This window comes from Durio zibethinus, chromosome 5 (assembly GCF_047325235.1).
Source record: "Durio zibethinus cultivar Kanyao isolate XHJ-2024 chromosome 5, ASM4732523v1, whole genome shotgun sequence".
Classification (NCBI taxonomy): domain Eukaryota; kingdom Viridiplantae; phylum Streptophyta; class Magnoliopsida; order Malvales; family Malvaceae; genus Durio; species Durio zibethinus.
In genome coordinates this window covers 8847406-8872148 of record NC_143166.1, presented here as the reverse complement: position 1 = coordinate 8872148, position 24743 = coordinate 8847406, and the positions used below count along the sequence as shown (strand labels likewise).

Here is a 24743-nt window from a genome sequence, read left to right as displayed (position 1 = left end):
AAGGGGGATTTTCAAAATTTTTTATGAACTTTGAAATTTTGATATTTCATCATAGAGTTCAAATTTTCTAAAAATCTATCATCAAAACATTCGATCTGTTTTAGGGCAAAAGAAAAAAAAATTCCAATATGCTAAACACTGCCTCTTTACTCTCAAAAGAGAAACAATTACTAACGGAAAAGGAACATGTGTTTGCTGGGTTTATGCTAACTTGAGTAGTGGAAGAAAGGTTAGATTTGTAGATTTGGCATTTGAATTGCTGCTTAAATAGATTTGTAGATTTGGCACTTGAATTGCTGCTTAAACAAACAAGAAGGATAATAGAAAGAGAAAAAGCTATGCGGGAAGTTGGAAAAGGAGAGAAAAAAAGTTTTAACATAAGTTTTCAATGTTTGAGATTATATGACGTGCCAGTGGTGTGGCTTAGAGTACTCCATCTACAGAAATAAATTTAAAACAACCCGGGAATAAAGATTTTGAAGCACCTCCCTATTAGAAATGACTCCATTGTCTCTTGGTAATGTGCTCGACTTTTGTGTATATTCAATATCTTGTAAGCCTAAGGTTACTTTATTCATAAGAGATTCCACATTAGTTATTATCGTGAAGATTTATACTTTAACTTATGAAGTATTATTCGTTTTGATTTAAAAATCTCATGATTTTACTTTATAAAAAATATTTCATAAATTTAAATTTAAACTTTTACATATATATCATTCATTATTCACATATTTTTTTAATGTAAAATTAGAGGCATTATAATTTCACTACCTCTAAAATTTAATGTTACTATCAAATCGAATCTATTCATAAGATCAATATCACATCAGATCACCATATAACACTTAATAACTTACACGATTCTATCGTATAATATTTAATGACTCCTATGACTATCGATTAGTGATCGTTTTTATATCATTTGTGAATATTTGTATTTAATTTATGAAGTATTATTTGTTTTAATATGAAAATTTTATGATTTTATCTTATAAAAAATATTTTATAAATTTAAATTTATATATATTATTTTTTATCTATATATTTAATATGATATTTAAATTTTAAATATTTTTAATATAATATTTAAAATATAAATTTGTTAATTAATTTGATATTTAAAGTGTTATTTATTTATCATATGTTATTGTTTAGAATTAATTATATTAAGAATAAATATCGCATTAATTAATACATATATAATTTAAATATTATATTAAAAATTTTTTAAATTTAATTACTATATTAAATATTTAATTATAATTGAAGAGTCATTTGTTACTATTAAATAAGATATTACTCTATTCAGGCGGCAAAAGTTAGTAGGCCAATACTTTATCAAAGCACTTGCCATTGATACCAGACGACAGACATTTTTTTCATTGTAATTTTAAAGATTATACAATTGCAGTTAATAGCGTGATTAAATTCTCCCAACTTCAGCTGCTTAGCAGCTGGCAGAGAAAAACATGCAAAGGTGGTGGATTTTCTTTTCTTAGAACTTGGCCTGGGGTGGCGTTGGCATCAGAAAACAAATGCAGAAGAGTTTGATGCAAAGAGTTCAGCAGAGATCTGTACAAATGTCTCACTTGAAACTTTTCAACGATGCCATTTGAAAAAAGGTGGACAACATTGCTCATAGAAAGAATGAACTCAAACCTCAACATACCCAAGAGCAATCGGTGACAACTTCCCTATCCATCTCGTTGAATAAATTTCAAAAATCATGAACGCTTTACCAATCACTAGAAATTTTCTTTTAAAAAATTATTAAAATGATAAAAAGAATGATCAAATTGATGTCATCTCATTATTCACATAGGTGTTCCGACAAGGTAGAAAACACAAAATTTAAGGGAAAATGGGTATTGTAACAGTCGTCTGGTTGCGTTACATTTATCTGATTCCCCTTTTGGTAAAGAATCATTAGGAAGTATCATCTTCTACCAGCCCTATTCTACTTGTTTACAAGAGGGAAAATGGAAAAGTAAAAAGAAAAATCAGCTGCATTTACCCTACATCGTCTTTATGATGAAATGAAAATCTTGCCATGCCCATTGTTGCATGCCTCTGGAGTCTGGCCTCCTTATGTGATGACAAGTAGATTATTCTCATATCCATTGTTGTTAACAATAGGGCGCAAGGGATCAATCGTCCATTTACCATCAACAATGAACTTAATCTATGCCACAAGGTAAATATTCTCAGCTATCCATCACGTAATTTTGAAATGTAGACAAAAAGACATACCTCATATTTGCCTGGATACAACTTCAAACGTACTGAAAAAACACCAGCACTTGACTTCTCCATCTTTCTCTGCAAGATATGATTGTAAGCTACCAATCATAGAGGAGCAAAAGTTACAGGCATGTTAAATTGTTAATTATCATGAGTAGGCTTAAATGCATAATACAAAAAGGAGTATTCATCATGATAAAGGGAGAAGTAATGAAGCTCCCTCATGTAAAAGAGACATGAACATTAGTAGTTGCCACAAACTGCTAATCTGAATAGCATTAACACAACAAAAAGAAAAGCAAGTGATTATTCAGTTTAAGAGATCCAATTCCTCGTAAAATGCAAATATCCTTGGCATCTCTGCTAAAACTAGAGCTGAAAGTAGAGATACCAATTACTCTAGCTTGACTAAAAGTCTGGATCTCAGTAAGAGGATGCCAAGCTCAGCGATAACTCGTGCATGTCAAGCATAACTGTCTTTCTGGTGAAAGTAACACACAGCCAATCCTCATAAGGAAATGGAAAAAACAGAAACTGAGAAATTAACTGCAGTACTTCCTGTTGATAATGAGATACATGCTTACAAAGAAAACATGGAGATTTAAAAAGTGATAGGGTATGGCTCAAACAATGGAAAAGAGCCTGGCAGAGAAAACATTTGAGGATGATGAGCATTCAACCTGCCAAGAAGGAAGCAGAAGCAGAAGCAGTGGGCAAGTTCATTTCAGACAAACAGCCAGCGAACCATATAGGGCTTTCAAAGAAAGGGGCGCACACCAAGTAATTACAGGAAATGGGCCCTGCCCGCTTTATCCAAAAAGCAAGGACCAGTACAGGCATGCCATGATGTGTAGCATTCTGCACTTAAAGGAAGTCTAAGTATTGACCATAATAAAATGTTTAGTCGCATTTAACATTTTAGTTGCCTCGCCAAGCACCTGTTGAGTTAGCAAATGAATTCATGGGTCTAACTTTGGTGCTTTTTGTTCTCTATCAAGTATCACAAACTTTTTTTCCCTAAAGTCTATCAAAATAATTACTAATTGCACACGACTATGAAACCAAAAGAGAGACACAAAATGCAAAAACAGGATAGTTGTCTCAGCACTTTATATCCTAAATGAGTCCATCTAATTCTCCATCAACTTGCACTTAATTAATGAATGCACTGATTAAGAAAGCCATCATTATCAATTCTGATTAATCTGTTTGAGATGAGAGCAAACCTTGCTTGCCCACCCATCATACGATCCTGCTAACAGCACCTCTGATGCAGAATTAGGCCACACTATGCAAGCAGTTCGAAGAAGTTGTAAAGCTCTACGAGCATCATCAATCCTTTTCTGTTTCTCTTCCATTGTCTTTTGTGTGCCTCTGTCAAAGAAATGTACAAATGTGATCCTTTTAAAGTAATTTAAGTTAGGTATCTTTTTAAACTAACATGAGTAACGCTTACATTATTGCCAATGCCATCTTCCCTTCTAAAACCGCCAACCTTGCCCGTATGGACCGCAACTTGTCCTGGGCATTCATTATCTCATTTTCCTGGAACTCCCAAGCATCAGAAAGCTTATGCAAATTGTCAGTGGAACTTCCATCACCCTTGCACACCACAGATAGCAGGGTTAAAAGGTAATCAATAACTCAAATTGAATGCAAAGTATGAGGAACACCAAGGATGGTTTCTAACTAACCCAGAAGTTGATTGTATCTTCGATTGGAACTTGAGAAAATAAAACTTCAATTTCTCTTCATCTTTTTCAAAATACTCTAAGTTAAATTATACTATAAACGAACAGATTTCAAACAGAAACATAAGAAAATCTCATAACTCAAATTTATGAATTAGTGACCAAAGAGAGAGAGAGAGATTAAGAACATAAAGTTCCATTCCTTACATTGCCATAAATATAACTTGATTACTCTTTCTTCTTTCAGAACACAACCCAGGAGTTGAACAACCTATCCCTGACATACTACATTCTCCTTCCTTTGTTTTTTTTCCCTTTTTTTTCTTTTTTCTTTTTTCATTTCCCATTTCTCTCTTTGTATTTCATGGTAATAAACATGAGGGCAAGGTCTTATCTCACTTGCAAAGAACCTACCATGAACAGTAAAACTGAATTGCAAGGAGAGCCATATTGTCTTTGAATTATCTAATTCTCAAGGACACAGAAGGACACAAAAAATGCTTTTGATTTGGTTTCTTTTTCAAGAAAAAATTAGTCACATGAAGCAAACATGCACAAAGGAACAGAGATCATCATCTGCTCACCTGCCATGACGAAACCTCATCAACATTAGACCTCAATGACTGAAGCACCGCTGAAAGCTCTAACTTCAGGTGCTCAAGACGACTTCGTATTTCATTGTGTGAAACCTTCCTTCTGGCTTCACTGGATTTATCTCTTATTTCAAGTGTCTCATCCCCTGAAATATTTGTTGACCATTCCATTTCATTGAAGATAATTTCAGCAGTTGTAAGTTGCAATAGAACAAATAGAAATCTATCAAATCCAAACTTCAAAGACATGAAACATGTGAAACTAACAGATGGGCTACCTTCAAATTCCTTGCCTACAAACCCTGCTCTTTGAAGGCTCCACTCTCTCCATGTTGGATTTCTTAAACCGTCAATGCCTGAAAGAGACTGGTTCTGACTAAACTTGTTCCTATTATCATTGACTGGGTCTGTATTATCGCTGAAGGACAACAGTTTTCTTCTCACAAGACCACCAACTGTCTTTTACAACATAACAAATACAAAAGGTTATGATTATGGCAAATCTTACACCAGAAGGCTGATGAACAAATTGAAGCACATAGAATCAAGGTTAAAATGGAAGAGAGAAAGATAACAGTCCTCGAGACATAAATGTTGCTAAAATAGTAAACTAGATGTCTTTATTTATAGAAAACCATGGTGCAGACAGATTTTCATACATATATATTTTGAAAACCTAATATATAACCTAACATATGCAACTAATACAAGCTAAAAAATAATAATGGGATGCAAGAATGATTGAATTAATAAAACCAACATACCACATCCATTGAGGCTTCCACAAGAGACTCTTCTTCGTAATCATTACTTTGAGTACAAGTATTGTCATCTTTCTCTCTGAAACCAAACCCAAAGTTCCTATTCCTTTCTCTCTCTAAACGACTCAGTATACCCTCAATCCCATAGTCATGCTCAGCTGCTACTTCTCTGATTAAACAGAAATATTTGGTCAAAAACGTTCACAGGATCCTAAACTCCAAAGATTCCAACTTTCTTCTTTTTGCTCTAATTTCAAAAAAGATTAATTGGTTCGCAGGCCAAGTATAAACTTCATATGAAGCATCCACATTTAACTTAGCAATTGTTTATCTCTAACAAGACAAAAAGATAAAGACAAAGAACAATATCCTACAAGATTTTTTCTTTTAACATCACAAGACATTCAACTAACATCACACAAGCAATAGCAAGCGCAAACAAATTACCTTTTCCGCAAGACTGAAACAGCATTTGCAACTATTTGTTCCAGACACGAGAATAATAAAACTAAAAAGAACAAAATTCAAGAAGGCATTCAAATAACAAATGCAAGAACTAACTTTTCCACAAAAAAGAGTACGTTAAACAAGAAAAAGCCTAAGAATTAAATATCTCACACTGATCTAGCAGACGAGGAAGGTGAGCAATACGAATTAACAACTAAAGCAGAAGTCCCACTACTAGTTTCAACTTCACTTTGAACCCTTTCTTGAAAAGTCTCGTCATCCCATTCCTTCTCCTTCACGATTAAGTCCGAATTTTCGAAACCACCTTCTGGAAAACGATTTTCTTGAAATCCAATACCTTTATCATCATCCAAGTCCCAGCCCATAGCAAGCCACCCTCCTTGTCTCTTAATCCCCTCAACCAGATCCATCCTCCCAGCATCAATCAACTCTTTCTTGCTTGGAAAAGACTCAGGTTTCTCGCTATTTTTCATGAACTCCAATATCTCTGCTTCCAATGCCAAATCCCCGTCGTTCTCCCACCCTTTCTTGCACCAACAAGACCACCGAGAAACCCTTTTCTTCTCTTCCCCAAACTCCAAACCACGAATAAGATTCAACTTCAGAGACACCAAATTCGCTTTATTCCCCGGGTTGACCCCGCAGAAACAAGACGGGAAAACCCGAGAACTGAAATTTGTTAAAAACGAATGAGGCCAGACAAAAGTATGGAACGATGAAGTGAAGGTGGCCATGGTTCAGGCATTTTTCTGAACGCTTGCTGAGGGCACCAAGGAAATCAAAAACCGATCAAAGAATCGATTTTCAGGTAACATTGGCGCGTAGAGAGGCGAGGGAGGGAAACGATAGGAAAAAAAAATTAAAGGGGAAGGCAAAGAGACACGGAGTGTTGGGCTTTGGCAAGTAACGAACAATTCTATCGAAAAGCGTGACCTTCATTGAATGTGGTGCACTGTTTTAGATATATATTTTGGGCGGGCAAATTTCTCTTTTACTTGTGTTAATATTTTCTTTCTTATAAGAGAAAGTATCTTATGTTGCGGTTGTCGCATCTCGTGGTATTTGAATAAGGCTGTGTTTGAATGTGGATAAGATTGAGCCACAAACAAAATAAACGAAGGTGATTATATTTTATGGGTGTCGTTTAGAGAAGGGAGAAGAATGTTTTATAAGGTTTGGGTATTTGATAGTAATAATTAATAGTGTAATTGATTGAGTTTGAGTTAATATAATATTAAATTTAAATTCAAGTTTGACTTTAAATTTGAGTTCAAAACTTAGATCGAACTTAATCGAGTTTTATTTTTTTAACTTAAATTCGACTTAAGATAAGAATCGAATTACTCGAACTTATTTGATTAGGCTCAATTAACATGTAAAAATAAGTTCGATTATTATATTTGATAAAAATTTAATTATTTATGCTCGAACTCGAACTTAAGTTCAAGATATTTTATCAATTAAAATATATTAAAATACAAAAGCTCAATTAGACTCTGAGCTACTCGAGCTGAATATAAAAATACTCAAACTTAGTTCGATTAATAAGTCAAGTTACTTGAGCTCGAGCTCGACTTAATAATAATCGAACTAAATTTAAATTTTATTTAAGTTGAACCCAAGTAATTTACAAGTACTAATGTATTATTTACACCCTTAGTAGTAGTGCGAAAAATGACTCCAAATATGAGTGAATGAGAAGCTAAAGCTCACATGATTGTCTGATAATGACATAGATTCATTGCTTTTGCCTAAAGTTCTACCACAATGAGATCAAATACAAACCAAACAAGTCCTTATGAAAATTTCACATGTCTATTAATAAATCTCTATTTTTCCCTTCACAAATAGATTTTTAATAAGGATTTATATTTAATACACTATCCATATATAAATTTTATACACTGTCAGTAAATAAGATAATGTCATCTTATTAATAAAATAAATCAAATAATACCACATCATTAATGAGTAAATTTTTTTAAAATATTAATTTTTGTATATTTGTTTTAAGGGTTAATATTTACTTATTAATTACATGACATCATCTGATTTATTAATAGTGTATGAAATTTATATATTAATAGTGTATCAAATATAAACTCTTTTAATAATATCATTTGGTGTAATTAAGACTTAAATTAATAGTTATGGAGTTTTCCACAATCATTATTTACATTCTTTATTTTCATATAAGTATTTTTAAATTTATTTCTTTTAATTAGGTCTAATAGTTTTTATATTCGTGCATGTAAAATATTAATAATTTTTATATTCATATTATATTTTACTTAGAAATTAAGTATCATAATTCATGTAGAAACGAAAATACGAAAAAAAATTTTTGTTTTGTTAAACTCATATATAAATTTTACTAAAATTTTAATCCGTGTTACCTTCATTTTTTTTTTATTATTTCATGTTGTATCACCATATCGTATTTTAAATTATTAGATTTGCTTTTAATAAGGTACTTCAAACCATTTGAGTGTTTATCATTATTTACATGACAATTGGGTTTCATTTTTTTTCTTGTCTTTTTCTTTTTTTGCTTTATTTTTCTCACTAAGACCATCATTTAACAGTTCAATAAATATAGTGCATGGGTGATACCAACTTATTGGGCAATGTATTGCCAATGCAGTCTCTCTTATTGATGAAAATAGTTAGTCATGCTCCATGTAAGCATCCACGTCTCAAGAGTCCATCAATGATCTTTGGGATTCAGTTAGTTTTGTTTTTTAGTTTGTTTGTGCTAGGTTTTACTGTCTTGTCTTCATTCTATAGTTTTGTTTTATTGGCTTTATTAGAAATGACAATAGAGTTACAGGGTTTGTAAATGAAACTCAAGTTTACTGATGAAGAGGGGGATTGTGTTAAAGTGGAGGAAAAATGAAAGGTAGGAAGGAAATTGCCCATGGATGGTTGGATAAGGTAGGAAGGAAATTGCCCATGGATGGTTGGATTGCTATTTACAAATTGCCATTTCAATAAAGAGGCCATGATAGTAACCTTCAAGGTGGTATAAAGACTAGTAAAAAAAGTGGAGGTACAAGTCCTAGATTCAAACTTGTTCTTGTTCTAGTTCTTTTTTACAAGGGATATAGATAGGGTTATTGAGGGGAGCCCTTGGTCGTTTAATAAACATTTATTATTACCTAAACAGTATGATGGATTGCTAAGCCCAAGTGATTACAAGTTTCAGTCTGCAACTTTTTGGGTAAGAATATATGATTTGCCTCTATGTTGGTATACAAAGGAGATGGCAATTTGACTAGGTAATAAAATAGGCAACATTATAGGAATTGACATGGATAAGGAAAGAGGAAAATAGGGAAAGTTCATCAGAATTAAGGTTAAGGTAAACATTATAAAACCACTACGGAAGGCAATTATAGTTCGTGGATCCATAAAGGATGGTGTATGTTGGGGATCAGTAAAGTATGATAAGCTCCCAAACTTTTGTTATGATTATGGAAGATTAGGACAAACAAACATGGAGTGCAAGATACCAAAAGAAAAAGAGTGTAGCATTGGGGAACAAAATAAGGTTAAGCAATATGGCGACTAGCTTAAAGCATCACCAATAAAATGAAAAAATTCAAAAAGATACCCATGAGGACAAAGAAAGTTTGAGGTAGTGTCGAAGCTGACGAAGCAACTAGAAGGGACAACAAGCACAAGTCAAACATGGCAAGAGGCAATAATATAGCTGAAATGGCAACTAAAGCTAATTATGATAGAAATGATGGTTTGGAAACATATTTACTCCAGTGAATAAAGATAATTCAACAGTCTATTAAAGAATAAACACAACAATCAAAGGGAAAGTAATTGATAAGCCAAGAAAAATGGAAGGAATGTTTATACATCCAAGTTTGATTGAGGATTTGCAAAGGGAGAATACCGTGGAGCTAATGAGCCAATGAGTGACTTACATAATGAAGACAATATAAATGACTATTGCTTCATAGCAATCCATGGTGGTAAATTGTAAGGAATCAATACAACTAGTCAAGTACTATAAAAAGTACTCATAATTTGAAACGGGTTGAATCCATTAGATGCCCGTCCAAGCATAACATTTCGAAGATTAGATGAGAAGTCTGAAAACCTAGAATGAAATGACTTTCATGCCAAAGAATCTACAGGATGTCTCAATGATCCATCATCTGTCCGCTTCTTATGATGCCACCTCATTGAATCTGCAGTTTTGGAAGACATGTAGAGTCATTAAAGTTTTGGTATTAATGAAAAATAGTGTAAAACCTTAACAGGCTTCTTTTTGACACATACCTCATTATCATCATCATTCAAACTTTCATCGAGATTTTTGTCGACCCAACGAGAAATACCACACAAATGACAAGATTTTTGATTTTTTCTATCCCCCTTATATAACATGCAATCATTGGGATAACTACGAATTTTCTCATATCCGAAACCTAAATCCTTAATTATCTTCTTTGCTTCCTTACAAGATTCAGAGATTTTTGTAAAAAGAAACATTTTTTCATAAACTGTAATAATAAAGTCAGAGAGTTTTTCGTCCATCCACATAAGCATTTCAAGTGAAAAAGATGAACAAAAAAAGATAACCTTGAATGCGTCGATCTTTAAAAAAGTTTTTCATTCATCTCCTCAAGCAACCTATAAAACGTTGATGCTTCTTTTCTAGGTTGTTGGTCACATAAACCTATCCCAGGTTCACCAAATTCATGTGTTTTAACATTAGACTGATTAAATCCTTCATTTTGAGGAAAAAGATTACGAAAATTTTAGTTAATGTCATCTATTATAAAGAGATCATGTTGGTGATGGGGAGCCTTTGATGTTGAAAGAATTGTAGTGAAAGACCTTGACTGTATAGACTCTCCATGAAAATACCAATTAACATATCCTGATAGAAATCCAATACAAATTAAATACTCATAAACAACTTGATGCATTTGCCACTCAATATTAGCACATTTCACACATGGGCATAATATCATATTATCTTCACTTGTATTCTCAAATGCAAAATTAAGAAAATTTTTCACTCCATCTTTATACTCTTGACTTAATCTTGACTTTTGCATCCAACTCTTATCCATTTATTGGTTGCTACAGTATTAGACCAAATGTATCTAAATAATTAATATGAAAATGAACATGTACAATTGCATAGTTTACTATGTTTTAAACAAAAAATAATAACAAGACTAGTACTTACACAAAACTAGAACTTTTTGTTGTGAAGTAATTTATCAGTTACTAGATATTATGATTGTTAAAACTCTACTGCTAACATAGACAATACCCAAGAGTATTTGTAGTTGGGGTTGACATGAGGTGAAATAAGGTGGGTTTTGTAGAAAATTTTTTTCACCAAAAAAAAATCACGAATTGCAAAAGCTGAAGGAATAGTTAAATGAAGTAAAAGCTAAAGTCAATAAGTTATGAATAGTCAAAATAGGATTCTAAAAAACAATGCTCGAATACTAAAAGTGGAAAGAAAGGGAAAGTAAATTGTACTTGGTCTGAAAAGAAAAATAGTATAATAATAAAGATGAAGCTTGAAGTTGATGATTGGATGCGCTAAGTTTTGAAATATTTTTATTGGACAGGATTATGAAAGACGTTTACTAAAAAAAATGCCAACAATAATTCCCTCATAAATATTTTTTGAATATAATATAAGTGCCTTGAGCATATCACCACATAAATTTTAACACGGTTGTTGAAGGCGTATATCCAAGAAAGACGCCTTTAATAATTTCTATCACAATTTGTATACAATTAGTGAAGGCGATTTGCAGAAAACAATGCCTTCAATAATTTCCCTAAAAACCTTTTCTCGGATTAGTAAAGGCATCTTTTATTATGACACGCCTTCAATATACCACGATGGTTATGAAAGACGTTTATTTGAAAAGGCGCCTTCAATATACCTTAGTAATCCATTACTGAATGTGTTTGTTAATAACAGACGCCTTTAAAATTTTTTGACTAAAAATTTTGAGAATTATTAAAAGCGTCTTCTACTTTAAAATGCCTTCTATATACCACCACAAAAATTTTAACACTGTTATTGAATGCGTATATCCAAGAAAGACATTTTTAATAATTCCTATCACAGTTTGTAGATAATTACTGAAGACGATTGCAGATAACGCCTTCAATAATTTTCCTAAAAAAATTTCTTAGATTATTAAAGGCGTCTTTTATTATGACACGCCTTCAATATACCACGATGGTAATGGAATGCATTTATTAAAAAAAGGCACCTTCATTATATTTTTAAACTTAGGAATCCGTTTGTTAATAACAGACACCTTCAAAATTTTCCTACTAAATATTTTGAGAATTATTAAAAGCGTCTTCTATTGTAAAATACTTTCTATATACCATCATAAAAATTCTAACACTATTATTAAAGGCGTATATCCAAGAAAAACGCCTTTAATAATTTTTATCATAGTTTTTAGATAACTATTAAAGGCAGTTACAGATAACAACGCATTCAATAATTTTCCTAAAAAATTTTTTTTGAATTATTAAAGGCCTCTTTTATTATGACACGCCTGCAATATACCATGATGGTGATGGAAGGCGATTATTAAAAAAGCCACCTTCAATATACCTTTAAACTTAGTAATCCATTACTGAAAGCTTTTGTTAATAATAGACGCACACAAAATTTTTTCACTAAATATTTTAAAAATTATTAAAGGCATATTCTACTGTAAAATACATTATATATACTATCACACAAATTCTAATACTGTTATAGAAGGCGTATATCCAAGAAAGACACCTTTAATAATTTTTATCACAGTTTGTATATAATTACTGAAGGTGGTAGCAGATAACAATGCCTTCAATAATTTCTCAAAAAAAAAAAATTTCGGATTATTAAAGGCATCTTTTATTATAAAACCCCTTCAATAATTTGTTATAAACTTTGGAAATCTATAATTATTGAAAGTGATTTTTTACTAAAAATGCCTTTTATAAATTTTAAGAATTAGAAAAAGTGTTTTTTTTTTTTATAAAATACGCCTTTAATAAGTTGGTTGGACAATTTTAAAGGCTTATAATTAAAAGGTATCATTTTTGTAAAAAAATACCTTCAATAATCTCCAATAAAATTTTCATGTGATTATTGAAGGCGTTGTTCCATGAAAATGCCTTTAATAATTAATTTTATATTCATTTCCCTGCCTTGAACATAGGAATTTGCAAAAGGTTGGTACACAGAACGATTAAAAGCTACGTTATTCAACCAAATAAACCAAACCCTTAAACACATTTCTAGCAAACCATTGCTTTCTTTCTCCCATTCGTCGTCACCAACCTTCAACAAATCACCGCTGTAAACCTCTGTTTTAACTGGTAAGTCTTTTTTTTTTTAGTTTACTGTATTATTTACAATATTCAATAGAGAATTTTTATTTTTTCAGTTCCTTAATATTGACATATGCGTTTATATATTTTCATTAACATCACCGTCAGCATAGTCATCCAAGATTCTATTCATATTGCAAGTATGTTATTTTTATATAGTACACATTAAATATTGTGGTTTGCTTAACCTTGTTGACTGATATTGTATTGTCGAATGGTATTGTATGATATTGGAGGTCTGAATAATATTTCATGCTGAATGGTTTGCTGAACCTTATTGTTTGATATTGTTTTGCTGAATGGGTTTGAATGAAATTGGGGGGCTGAATGGTGTTTCTGAGTGGTTTGCTGAAGGGTGTGTATGAGCACATTACTGAATGATGTGCTAAAATGTTGTTTCTGTACATAGTATAGTATTAGTTGTATTAAATTAAGTATAATTATGATCAATATTACAGGTAATATGGACTTCGAATAACATCATTCTCCTTTTAATGAACATGCAAAAGAAAGAAGTGTACGCCAAAAAAGAAAAGGAAGGGGCCCAAATAAACAAATCGAAGTGACTGACATAAAAATTCATGTTGACTTCAATCAAAGTGGGTAACCTGTATTGGAAGGAGCTGTTAAGATGGCTACTCATATTGGAGCCATCATCCGTTGAAGGATTTCAATTGTGTACATTGATTGATGATGAGTTCTTGATGATCTAAAGGATGAACTATGACAGTCCGTTGTGGTATATTTATTCAACTATTTCGTAAAAATTGTTATATGATCATTTAATTGAAATTCAATGTGTTGATACTATTTGTGTTAACTTATTTAGGAACAGTTCGACGTCCCAATTGAGTATCAAAAGATTGTGTTACAATCTGTTGGGAAAGCTTTTAGAGACTTTAAAAGCAGATTGACAATCCAATATATTTTATCGCTAGCTGGTGAAGGGGATGTTTTAGCTGTTCCACCTACGACATATGCAGATGTCATAAGTGTTGAAGATTTGACAAATTTTGTTCAATATCGACTTTTAAAAGATTTTTTGGTACGTAAACCCATTATTAAATTAGTTCAAGTTTATAAGTCTTTATGCAATATAGCCTTTTATCTTCATATGTGATTGACGTAATTTCTTGATTTTGTAAAAAATCAAAGAACAACATTAAGACATTCAGGCCAAATAGTAATATCGCCATCGGACAGCATGAAAATGATATGCAAATGTGAAGTATAAGCTTGTATGTATTTGCACACTTGTTTTATACTCATTAATGAATATTTATGAACATTCATTTCATACATTTTGATTCTTTTATTGTAGTAATTTAATAGGAATCAATGAGCTAAAACACAAAAATTTCTAAATGGGATGTCTGGAAACAAGGACATCTACGGAAGGATGGATCTTTCGCAAATGAAACAACCGAGAAAATGGCAAAAAAGATTGTATGTATAACTATTTTTTTGATATAATGTATGATTGACATTGTGGTTGTATGCATGAGTGTATACTATCTTGTGTAGATTTGTTCTAACATCCCAACTTATTATTATCTTTCAAGATAATTATGCTGTCAAAGTAAAATCTGGTGAACTGGTAACCCAGTATGACGAAGATCCTTTGTCTTTAGCATTGAGCGCTAAAGAAATGCCTGGTCGGGTTCATAGGGTTGGTAAATTTATCTTGCCATCAATGTATTTTGGTAAACAACCAAAAACCCCATGATTGAGAAATACATAATATGAAGCAATAATTGAGCAACAACAACAACAAATTAATGATCAGAAGCAATGCCTCAATGACCAACAACAAAGACTCACTACTTTGGAGTCCACATTGGCAACAATGCAGCAGGTTATGCCAGTACCCCAACCTGATAGCATCGTCCTCGTACGAGAAACTTTCGTTGCAAGTAAGGAAGCCATCGCATCATCCGTTACCACCTAAGAAGTATGATATTATTTATAATTTGAATACTAATTTGTTTATTATATTGATTGATTTGGTTTTAATACTTATATTTCATTAAATATTGTAGGAAGATGTTCAGACTCAAAATCTGACCCTTGCCCAGGCTTTCATGGATGAGTTAACAAAATATTCGCTGGAGAATTATACCGACAAAAACTTTATATCCATTGAGTCTGAGAAATACTTATTTGATAAACAATCATTTTCTTTTATTGGTGTGGATGAGGTGAAAGAATTTTATGAAATGGATGAATTATCAGCTGCTGAAATCGTTGCTTATATGAAGTTAGCTTATAAACACAAATATGCGCATTTAATATGTAGTAAGTTAGTATTATGGTGTAATACTAACTAACAGTGTTGATTGTTATCGTGTAGCTTCCTATATAGAAAGCTGAAGGGGAGATAGTTGACGAACAGATTTAGATTCATTGACCCCAACTTCATTAGTGAGCAGAGTGACGCAGTCGTGTATCATGCTAATCATATGATACTATGCATGAAAAGACCGACTAGTTATTATTTGCTCCTGTATAATGCACAATAAGCTATATTCCAACCTTAATTACTCCAACTTGCTCCATTCTATGATCTGATGCGTATTCTGAGTATATGATTATTATTATTTTGCAATCATCATTGGATACTTATTGTGATTGACACCAAATCCTTAACGTCATATTTTCTTAATTCAGTTAATCAAACGGTGATGCCTAACCCCAATATTCAAACTTTTATAAAGAGGTATTATAATACTTTATTATATTATTTATGTTCTATTTCTTCATAAGAAATTTTATTTATGTTCCCACTAATTTTTTTCTTTTCAATTTAGGGTAATATCTATATTTAATAAAAAGATAAAGAAATCGAAATGGGTGTCATTACTGGTAAATGTCAAATTTATTCTTTTAATGCTGAGTTTGTTTAGATAAATATTTTTTAAACCGATTCAATTTAATTTTCAGGTATCTCGTCAATCCAGTAATATTGAATGTGGATATTATGTCTTTTGTTTTATACGGGAGATAGTGTTACATGATTTTATGACCACACCATTCAAAGTTAGTATAAATTTTATAAACTCGTTATATATTCAAAAAAATAAAATGATACTTTATGTTCTAATTTCTTAACATTTACTTATGATTTTTTTTTAATGGGAGGGTAAAGAAAGCTTTACGAAAGAGGAGCTGGATGAAGTCCGTAAATAATGGTGTGATTATGTATTGCCATTTATCAATGTTGATAAACCTTCAGGTTAGACATTGTTGGTTGAATGTAAATATATATGAAACAAATTGTTATAATGTTTTTAACATGCCATGTTAAATGAAAACTTTAAATTTGTACATTGGGGGTATTGGTTTAATATTATTGTTATCCTTAATATGAATACACTATGTGTACTTAATAAATTACTGAGTACGACTATTTCAGCAGAAAAGTATATTAATATGGCAACATTATCAGTTTTAATTTTGGATGTATGATCTAATTTTTGAAATACAACAATGTTCATTATGCAAATTCCAAAATGTAATTCAGAATATCAAATATATAAACCAACTGTTTTCTAGGCATAAACCTACAACTGACTTCACATATAAAGTATCAATTATGTTTTTTTGATGTGATTAATGAAGGCATTTTTAGCAAGAAAATGCCTTCAATCATCCCTAACAGAAAACATTGAAGGTATTTTTTACTAAAATCACCTTCAATAATCTTCTAAGAAAATTATTGTTTGAAATATTAAAGGCATTTTGGGCAAAAAAGGCCTTCAATAATAACAACTAAAAATTAATCGAATGGATTATGAAGGGCATTTTCCTACGGGTAACGCCTTCAATAATCCGTAATAAAATGTTTATAAAGGCATTTTTTAATATAACCGCCTTCAATAATCTGACCATTAAAATTTATCGTTTGGAATATTAAAGGCGTTTTGAGCTAAAAACACATTCAACCAACCCATCCAAGTTTTGTCTATAAAATATTGAATGCGTTTCTTACAAAACCACCTTTAAAAATAAAAAAAAAATTACTGATTAGATTATAAAAGGCGGGTTTGGCCAAAAACACCTTCAAGAATCGACTCCATATTTTTTCTATCGATTATTAAGGGCGTCTCTCCACGAAAAACGCCTTCAATATTCTATGAAAATTTTCTTAAAGCAATTGGTCAAGACGTTTTTGTCAAGAAAATGCCTAGAATAATCAATAACAAATAATTTGTGCCTAAACCCGAAAAAAGGCTAAATGACGGATCGAACCAACAATCTTATGTTAAACATCTGTATGATCCAAATAATTTGATAAGCTTAATATTGAATGTACTTATGAAGAAAATAAATTTAATAAGCCTGGAAAAATTTTTAGTCCAAATATTAAAGGCGTTTATTGTAGACAACGCCTTCATTAATCTTATACAATTTTTTATGACGTGATTATTGAAGGTGTTGTTTACCAAAAATATGCCTTAACTATTCACCAAAATTTTTAATAAAAAATATTCAAGGGTTTTAGTCGAGAAACGCCTCTAATATCAAGTCTTGAGTGACGTTTATAAGTAACAACACGTTATTTGAATAGTTAGTGATGTTTGGATAATAAATGCCTGAAGTTTTATAAAAACACGAAAGCTAGCAACGTTTGTAAGTGAAAGACCGCTACAAAACTATCGCTAATATGCCATTTTGCTCTAGTGAATGCAAGATAAAATCAAGGAAGATATACAATATCTCATTGATCTACACCTAATTGATGCTAAAACAAGTGATCATAAATTAGAATTGAAAAGATCAATTAAGGAACCAAAAGGAAAATTGATTTGAAGAACAAAAAGTGCAAGAAAATACAAGAATTAACTTGAAACAACTAAAATATAAAGTGAAGTTCAACCAAAACTCACTGAGTTGATGAGAGAAAAAATTATGTCTAGAAGCTTATAATGAAAATGAACTTGAAATGAGTTAAGAAACAATTCATCAATCAAGTTTGCTACAAAATTGAACAAGAAAATGGCAGCAAAATAGAGAAAAATCAACTTAATGAACTAGTAACTCAAGTGATATTGAAAACAGAGAAAAATAAAGCATTAACAATTAAATCTATCCAAACACCAAATGAATTCATGAAAATAAATGCAATAAATTAAAAAATAACAAGTAAACATGTAAAACTAAAAATGTAAAATATGAGAGAATCAAATCGAACACCTAGAAGGAGAGAGGATCATCATTCATCAAGTTCTCATGCATGGATTGTTTCTGCTTTCTGGATTCACCCTTAACTTTGAAGAAGTAACTGTACTTGTACAAATGGAATTTGAGGCTAAATTTTTACCGGATTATATCCTTATGAACTACAAATCTAGGAAAAAACAATTTAAGTAAATCAAGTTAGAATTCATTGAGTTTTAATCAAAAGACTGAAGATAGGTCAGGTGCCCAATTTTGAAACCAGATTTAAGTTCAACGTGAATATTATAGAATTTGAAAAGCAAATCATGAGAATTTGTAAATTTCATTATGAAAACCTTAAAGAACATTCAAAAAGAGTGTAGGAAACCTAAAATTGTAGCAAGATTCAATTAAAAAAATTAAAAATGACAGCAGATCAGGTTCTAACAAGAAAAATGAAAGGTAAAATATCAATGTTGTACTCTAAGTTACACCAGCAAAGATATATGAAAAGCATAAACTTCTTATAAGACAACTGATTAGTCATAAAATATGGCTTAAACAAGGTTAAAAAAAGTATGAACAAGCATTAAAAAATATCATACAGACATTCATGTGAAACCATGGCCTCCTACCTCAAAACCTCAGTTTTTGACAAATTATTAAAAGTTCTTTTTGTAATAGAATACAAGATTCAAGTACATTATCATGAATTTATACTTTTATATAGTTCTCTTGATTCGAAATATCTTCTTTCAAAATAATTACGTTTCTCGCTTCCTCTCACACTCACCCAAGCACATTTAACACATTAAATCAAACAGCAAGCAAAGATTTCTATATTAAACCAGCAGAGATAAAGTAAGAATCAAGATAAAGCATTCACATATAGATATGAGATAAGTGAGAGCAACCTTGTGCTAAGTACTCAAAGAGCTTTCCAACCATTGAAAAGACTAGAAGAGCTTCTCAACATTGCAAAAAGTGGAAAGCTCATGAGCTTTCTTGAAAAGTCCTTATCTCCTTTTTGAGAAAGTCACCTGCCTCGTTGCTACGTTGTCAATCTTCTTGATTTGAATTTTCTTTCTCACCATCTCTTCCAAAAAAAAAGTTGGGGAAAGAAAGGAAATTATAGAGGAAAAAAAGGGGGTTTCAATTTTGAAAAAAAATTTTAACCGTGCTATTTCATCATGATAGCGGCGTTTACTTAAAAAAAATGTCACAATTTGTAAAGAGCCTTCAATAATCCCCGCTAATTTTTTTGAGGGGACTATTGAAGGCATTTTATAACAAAAAACATTTTTAATTATCCCTTCTAATTTTTTAAAGGAGATTATTAAAGGCGTTTTATGCAAAAAAATGCTTTCAATAATCCCCTTCATTTTATATGAGAAGATTATTGAAGGCGTTTTTGATCAAAAACACGCCTTAATAATCCTCTCCAATTTTTTAGAAGGGATTATTGATGATATTTTTTTGGTCAAAAATACCTTTAATAATCTCCTGTAATTTTTTTAGAGGGGATTATTGAAGGTATTTTCTGTAAAAAAAAAATGCCTTTAATAATCCCTTTTAATTTTTTTATAAGAGATTATTGAAGGGGTTTCAGGTAAAAAACATCTTGAATAATCTGCTTATAAAAAATAGAGACGATTATTGAAGGCGTTTTTTGCCAAAAACACCTTTAATAATTTTGCTAAAAAATTATAGAGGATTATTAAAGGCTTTTTTGGTCAAAAACACCTTCAATAAATTTTCTTATCAATAAATTTGTCAAAAATAGAGTAACGTTATTGGTTAAAGCATTCAATTGTTAATCATAAGGTGGTAGGTTTGATCCCTCATTTCAGCATCTTTTAGGTTGTTTGAAGGATTATTAAAGGCTGGCCAGAATTGCCTTCAATAATTTCTCTAAAAAATTGAAGTCGATTATTGAAGGTGTTTCTGGCCAGAATCGCATTCAATAATCCCTTGAAAATTTCAAAAAATGCTAAAGAGAACGATTGAACTTATGACCTTATGATTAATAACCGTATGCTCTAACCGTTAATGATATTCCATTTTTCACAATTTTATTGACAAGGATATTTATTGAAGGCATTTTTTACTAAAAATGCCTTCAATAATCCCTTATTTTTTTAAAAGAGATTATTGATGGTGTTTTTTGACCAAAAATGCCTTTAGTAATCTCTTTTAATTTTTTATAAAGGATTATTAAAGGTGTTTTAGGCAAAAACGCATTGAATAATCTGCTTATAAAAAATAGAGACAATTATTGAAGGCGTTTTCTACTAGAAATGCCTTCAATAATTTTGCTAAAAAATTATAAAGGATTATTAAAGGCGTTTTTTTTATCAAAAACGCCTTCAATAAATTTTCTTCTTAATAAATTTATCAAAAATAAAGTAGTGTTATCGATTAGAGCATATGATTGTTAATCATAAGGTTGTAGGTTCGATCTTTTTTTTCAACATTTTTTAGGTTTTTTGAAAGATTATTGAAGGCGTTTCTGGTCCTAAAAAATTGAAGTTGAACTTTAATAATCCCTTGAAAAATTGAAAAAATGCTGAAAGAAGGGATCAAACCTATGACCTTATAATTAACAACCGTATACTCTAACTATCAATGCTACTACATTTTTCACAAATTTATTGACAAGGAGATTTATTGAAGGCATTTTTTACAAAAAAACACCTTCAATAATCCTTTACAATTTTTTTAGAGAAATTATTGAAGGCATTTCTGACAGAGAACATCTTCAATAATCACTTTATTTTTTATGAACAGATTATTCAAGGTATTTTTTTACCTAAAACGCTTTCAATAATCACTCAAATTTTAGCAGATAGGATTATTCAAGGCGTTTTAATGGATTAACGCCGTTAATTTTTGTCTTTAATGGCGTTTATATGTATAAACGCCACTATTTGAATATTTAATAGCATTTGGATAATAAACGCATGAAGTTTTATAAAAACACGAAAATTGGTGTCGTTTGTAAGTGAAAGGTCGCTACAAAACTGCAGCTAATATGTCATTTTGTTGTAGTGATTATTTAATATTTTATCTATAAAATATATGTATATATATACACACACATACAAAAATATACTTCAGTTACATACATTTGTATGCATAAATGCAAATATAGAATTTAAAATTTATAAATATTTAATATCCAAAATTTTTAAACTCAAATAAATTAAATAAATATAAAATTATGTTCAATAACCTAATTTATCGAACTTATATTATTTATGGATAACATTATAAAAATAAAAATAATTTTGAAAGAAAAAATATTAAAATTTGATTAAAAAATATTGTATCGTTCAATACTAATTTGCACGAATCAATAAAAAAATAGTACATAAACTTTGATGCATCAATTTTTTTGAAAACTGATACCTATAACATTGGTAAATTACTCATGTATATATTTATATATTTTCATGTTAATTACTTTCAGAACAGCAATTGCAGAGCAAAATTATTTTAGGGTCGACTATCCGACGAAGTGGAACCCAAAGATTTCTGTCACATTCTAGACAAGGATCTTGAATATAGTTGTCCATTGTTGGTTCCTTTTTTTTTTTTTTGTTTCGATTGAGTATATATATATATATAGATATATGTTAATAAAGAACTAAAAAAAATTAAAGAAAAAAAGCAATCAGCCGTGTATATTTACAAGCAATATTATTTTCAATCCATTTTAAAGGCAGAAGAATATTTATGGCATACAATTTTGCCTCTTTTAAAATTACTTGTAATTCAACAGACTTCACTCTTGACAAAAAAAATTGCAAATTACTGAAAGAAACTTGAATTTAAAAAAATAACTAGATCTAGATATTTAAATTCAATTTCAAAGTTGACTGTCAAATATAAAATATATGTTTCATGAATCAGAATTGTCATCTATTTCATGAAAATAAAATTTTCTGATGCTAAAGTGAAGCAAAGTTTGCTAAACCATATAGAAGCAGAGAAGCCATTAGGTAATCCTTTAGTTTATGATAAATATGATAACATAGAATTATTAATAGGGTTAGCCAACAGTCGTGTGTGGTTTGTTTGTAGAGTATTGAATTCTTAATTTTTATTTGAAATTCAATCTCTAAAACCTCAAATACAAAAAAGAAAAAAATTATTAAGGAGGTTTGGAGGGCCCAACTGCCCAAGGGAATTGACAATAATAGTGATAAAAAAGCATGGCAATGAAGGTAGGGGATGTCTGATTTCCAATTGGTTTGTTTCTATAAGCAAGGTGATCAAATGTGGATGGGCAGTGTGTATGCGCAGTGGGAGAAGTGCATTAGGAACCACTTGTGCTTATTCTCAGAATCTTTTCTGTTTTTAAGAAACATCAATTTAAAAAAACTCAGCTTCCCCACATTGGGGTGTGATGGAAGCTACTTTGATGCTGAAGCTTCTTTGAGATAAAATAATTGTGGTGTTGGAATGCTGAGTTAGAATTTTGAGCATTAGACTTATCTTATCAATTAGTTTTTATATATACAGTCCAAATTAGTTGAAATAAACAACAAATAATTCTTTAGAACAGTAGCTTCTTTTTTTTTACTTCAGATATGTTAAACAAATAAGCCATTTTTCAAACAGATATACTAAATCAATGATACCCCATTTTTAAGAGTCTTATCTAATATCTGACCAACTCTAAAAAAATTTTCTTTCAAGTTTTCCTACTATTAAACATAGTCATAAAGAAAGGTACCAAAAAAACCATAAATTTGAACATATCATCATAATACTTTCACTAGGTACCAGAAATGAAGAAATGATTGTAAAACTGCATGAAGGTGAAAGTTAATAGCTTATCGTTTGTTTACAATTCAATCAATACACACAGCAGTAAGACTGGCATCAATATTTTCCCTTCATTTTTCCAGCTACTACTCCCTATCACAAATAAGACATGAGGGCCATCAGGAATCATACCTGGAAAGCAAGTTGTTCTACACCACTTGATGACTCAACAGCAGCTCGCCACGCAATAGATTTGCTTCTTTTTACAAAATAAGAACTCTTAAGATAAAGTATGCTTGATAGCTTTTTACCTCCAGCTGTAGAATTTAAACTTCAAAGAAATTTAGAATCATTGTTTAGTTTAAAAAACAAAATATTAAAAACACCAACCAGAAAACTTAAAAGAAAAAGAGGAAAAATGCAAACCTTGCCTAGCAGCCTCAGAAACCAAAGAGCGGGGTAAAACCTTCCAGTTGAACAACTAACGAGAAACCTTACCACCCCTCCACCAACAAATACTTGGTCCAAAACTAATAAAAGTAAAGTATTAACAAAAACAATGATAGCAGATCGATCGAATAAGCAATACTAATAATAAAAAAATTAAAAAGGGAAAGAAGCAAACCTGATAGTGGAAACGAGATGAAGATGATGGGGAAATTCAGACGAAATGTGAAGAATGAGGGGATTCTTGGAGAGTGGAGATGGATAGTGTCTAGGGAAGGATAAACAAGGAAAGTGGATACTGTAGGATCAGCTTATGGCAGAGGCAAGTGGACCACTGCTTTTTTGCTTTATTTTTGGGGTTTCACGTATTTTTTGTTTCATTTTTTTTACCATATTCTTTTTCCTATTTTCATATTACTTTTCTCCATTGTTATATTTGCCGTTTAAAAATGCATAAATTCTTTTTTAGCATCTCCAACCAAATAAGAAAGATCCAAACATACCCATACAGCTTTTATAGAATTTTGATTCAAATTTTACAATTTTTTTTCATTAATTGTGTTGAGAAATGAGAGAGATTCTATTTTTTTTTTTTTATAAAAAGAGTGTTTTATTAGTGGAATATGAGAAAATATTATATGAAATTATTGTTTCACGTTAATATATTTATCTTTAACTTGAATTGTATGGTGTAATTATGTTATTAAAAAATCAATCATTTGTTGTATATCATATGTGATAATTAAATTAAATGATAAATATTTATTTTAATAAGTTCATTAATGATTTTAATAATAAATAATATTTAAATTTAAAAATTTTTAGTATAATATTTAATTATAAATTTATTAATTAATATAATACTGAAAAATTTTATTCAGAATTTATTATCATTTAAAATTAATTCAGTTACAAATTTTATTTATTAATAGTTATAATTTTTAAGAAATTATGGTTTTTAGAAAATTTTATTAGAGGGAAATATTATGAATTAATATTTTTCAAAAAAGAAATTAAGAATTAATTTTTTTTGGAGTTTATACTAACGGTTATTATAATCGTCAGTATATAACATACTTATACTAATAAATATTTATATACCGTCAAAAAAAGTTTACCTATATCGACAATTGTACAAAGCATTGGTATAGACACTATCTATACTGATAGTAACAAAAATTCATCAATATAGATACTTTTTACTTACATAATTTGATCATCAA

At 30.4% G+C, this 24743-nt stretch overlaps 1 protein-coding gene and 1 long non-coding RNA gene across 4 annotated transcripts; both read right to left on the bottom strand.

Annotated features, from left to right (window-relative positions):
- Positions 1-1779: 1779 nt before the first annotated feature.
- Positions 1780-6868, bottom strand: LOC111282569 (protein PTST homolog 2, chloroplastic-like). The gene is made up of 8 exons (XM_022870703.2): positions 5908-6868; positions 5293-5458; positions 4807-4987; positions 4520-4674; positions 3701-3846; positions 3471-3618; positions 2254-2322; positions 1780-2185 (listed from the first exon to the last, which is right to left on the bottom strand). The coding sequence occupies exons 1-8, from the start codon at positions 6489-6491 to the stop codon at positions 2090-2092; spliced, it is 1545 nt and encodes a 514-aa protein (XP_022726438.2). The 5' UTR covers positions 6492-6868; the 3' UTR covers positions 1780-2089.
- Positions 6869-9564: 2696 nt separating this feature from the next.
- On the bottom strand, positions 9565-23967 carry LOC149518739 (uncharacterized). Of its 3 annotated transcripts, XR_016342155.1 has the most exons (5): positions 23699-23967; positions 23500-23603; positions 23266-23390; positions 18340-18493; positions 9565-9962 (listed from the first exon to the last, which is right to left on the bottom strand). It is a non-coding gene; the product is annotated as an uncharacterized LOC149518739 (long non-coding RNA). The 3 variants fall into 3 exon arrangements; XR_016342156.1 differs by lacking the exon at positions 18340-18493 and having other exon boundaries at positions 23699-23955; XR_016342154.1 differs by lacking the exons at positions 9565-9962; positions 18340-18493 and having other exon boundaries at positions 21994-23390; positions 23699-23930.
- Between the last annotated feature and the right edge of the window lie 776 nt (positions 23968-24743).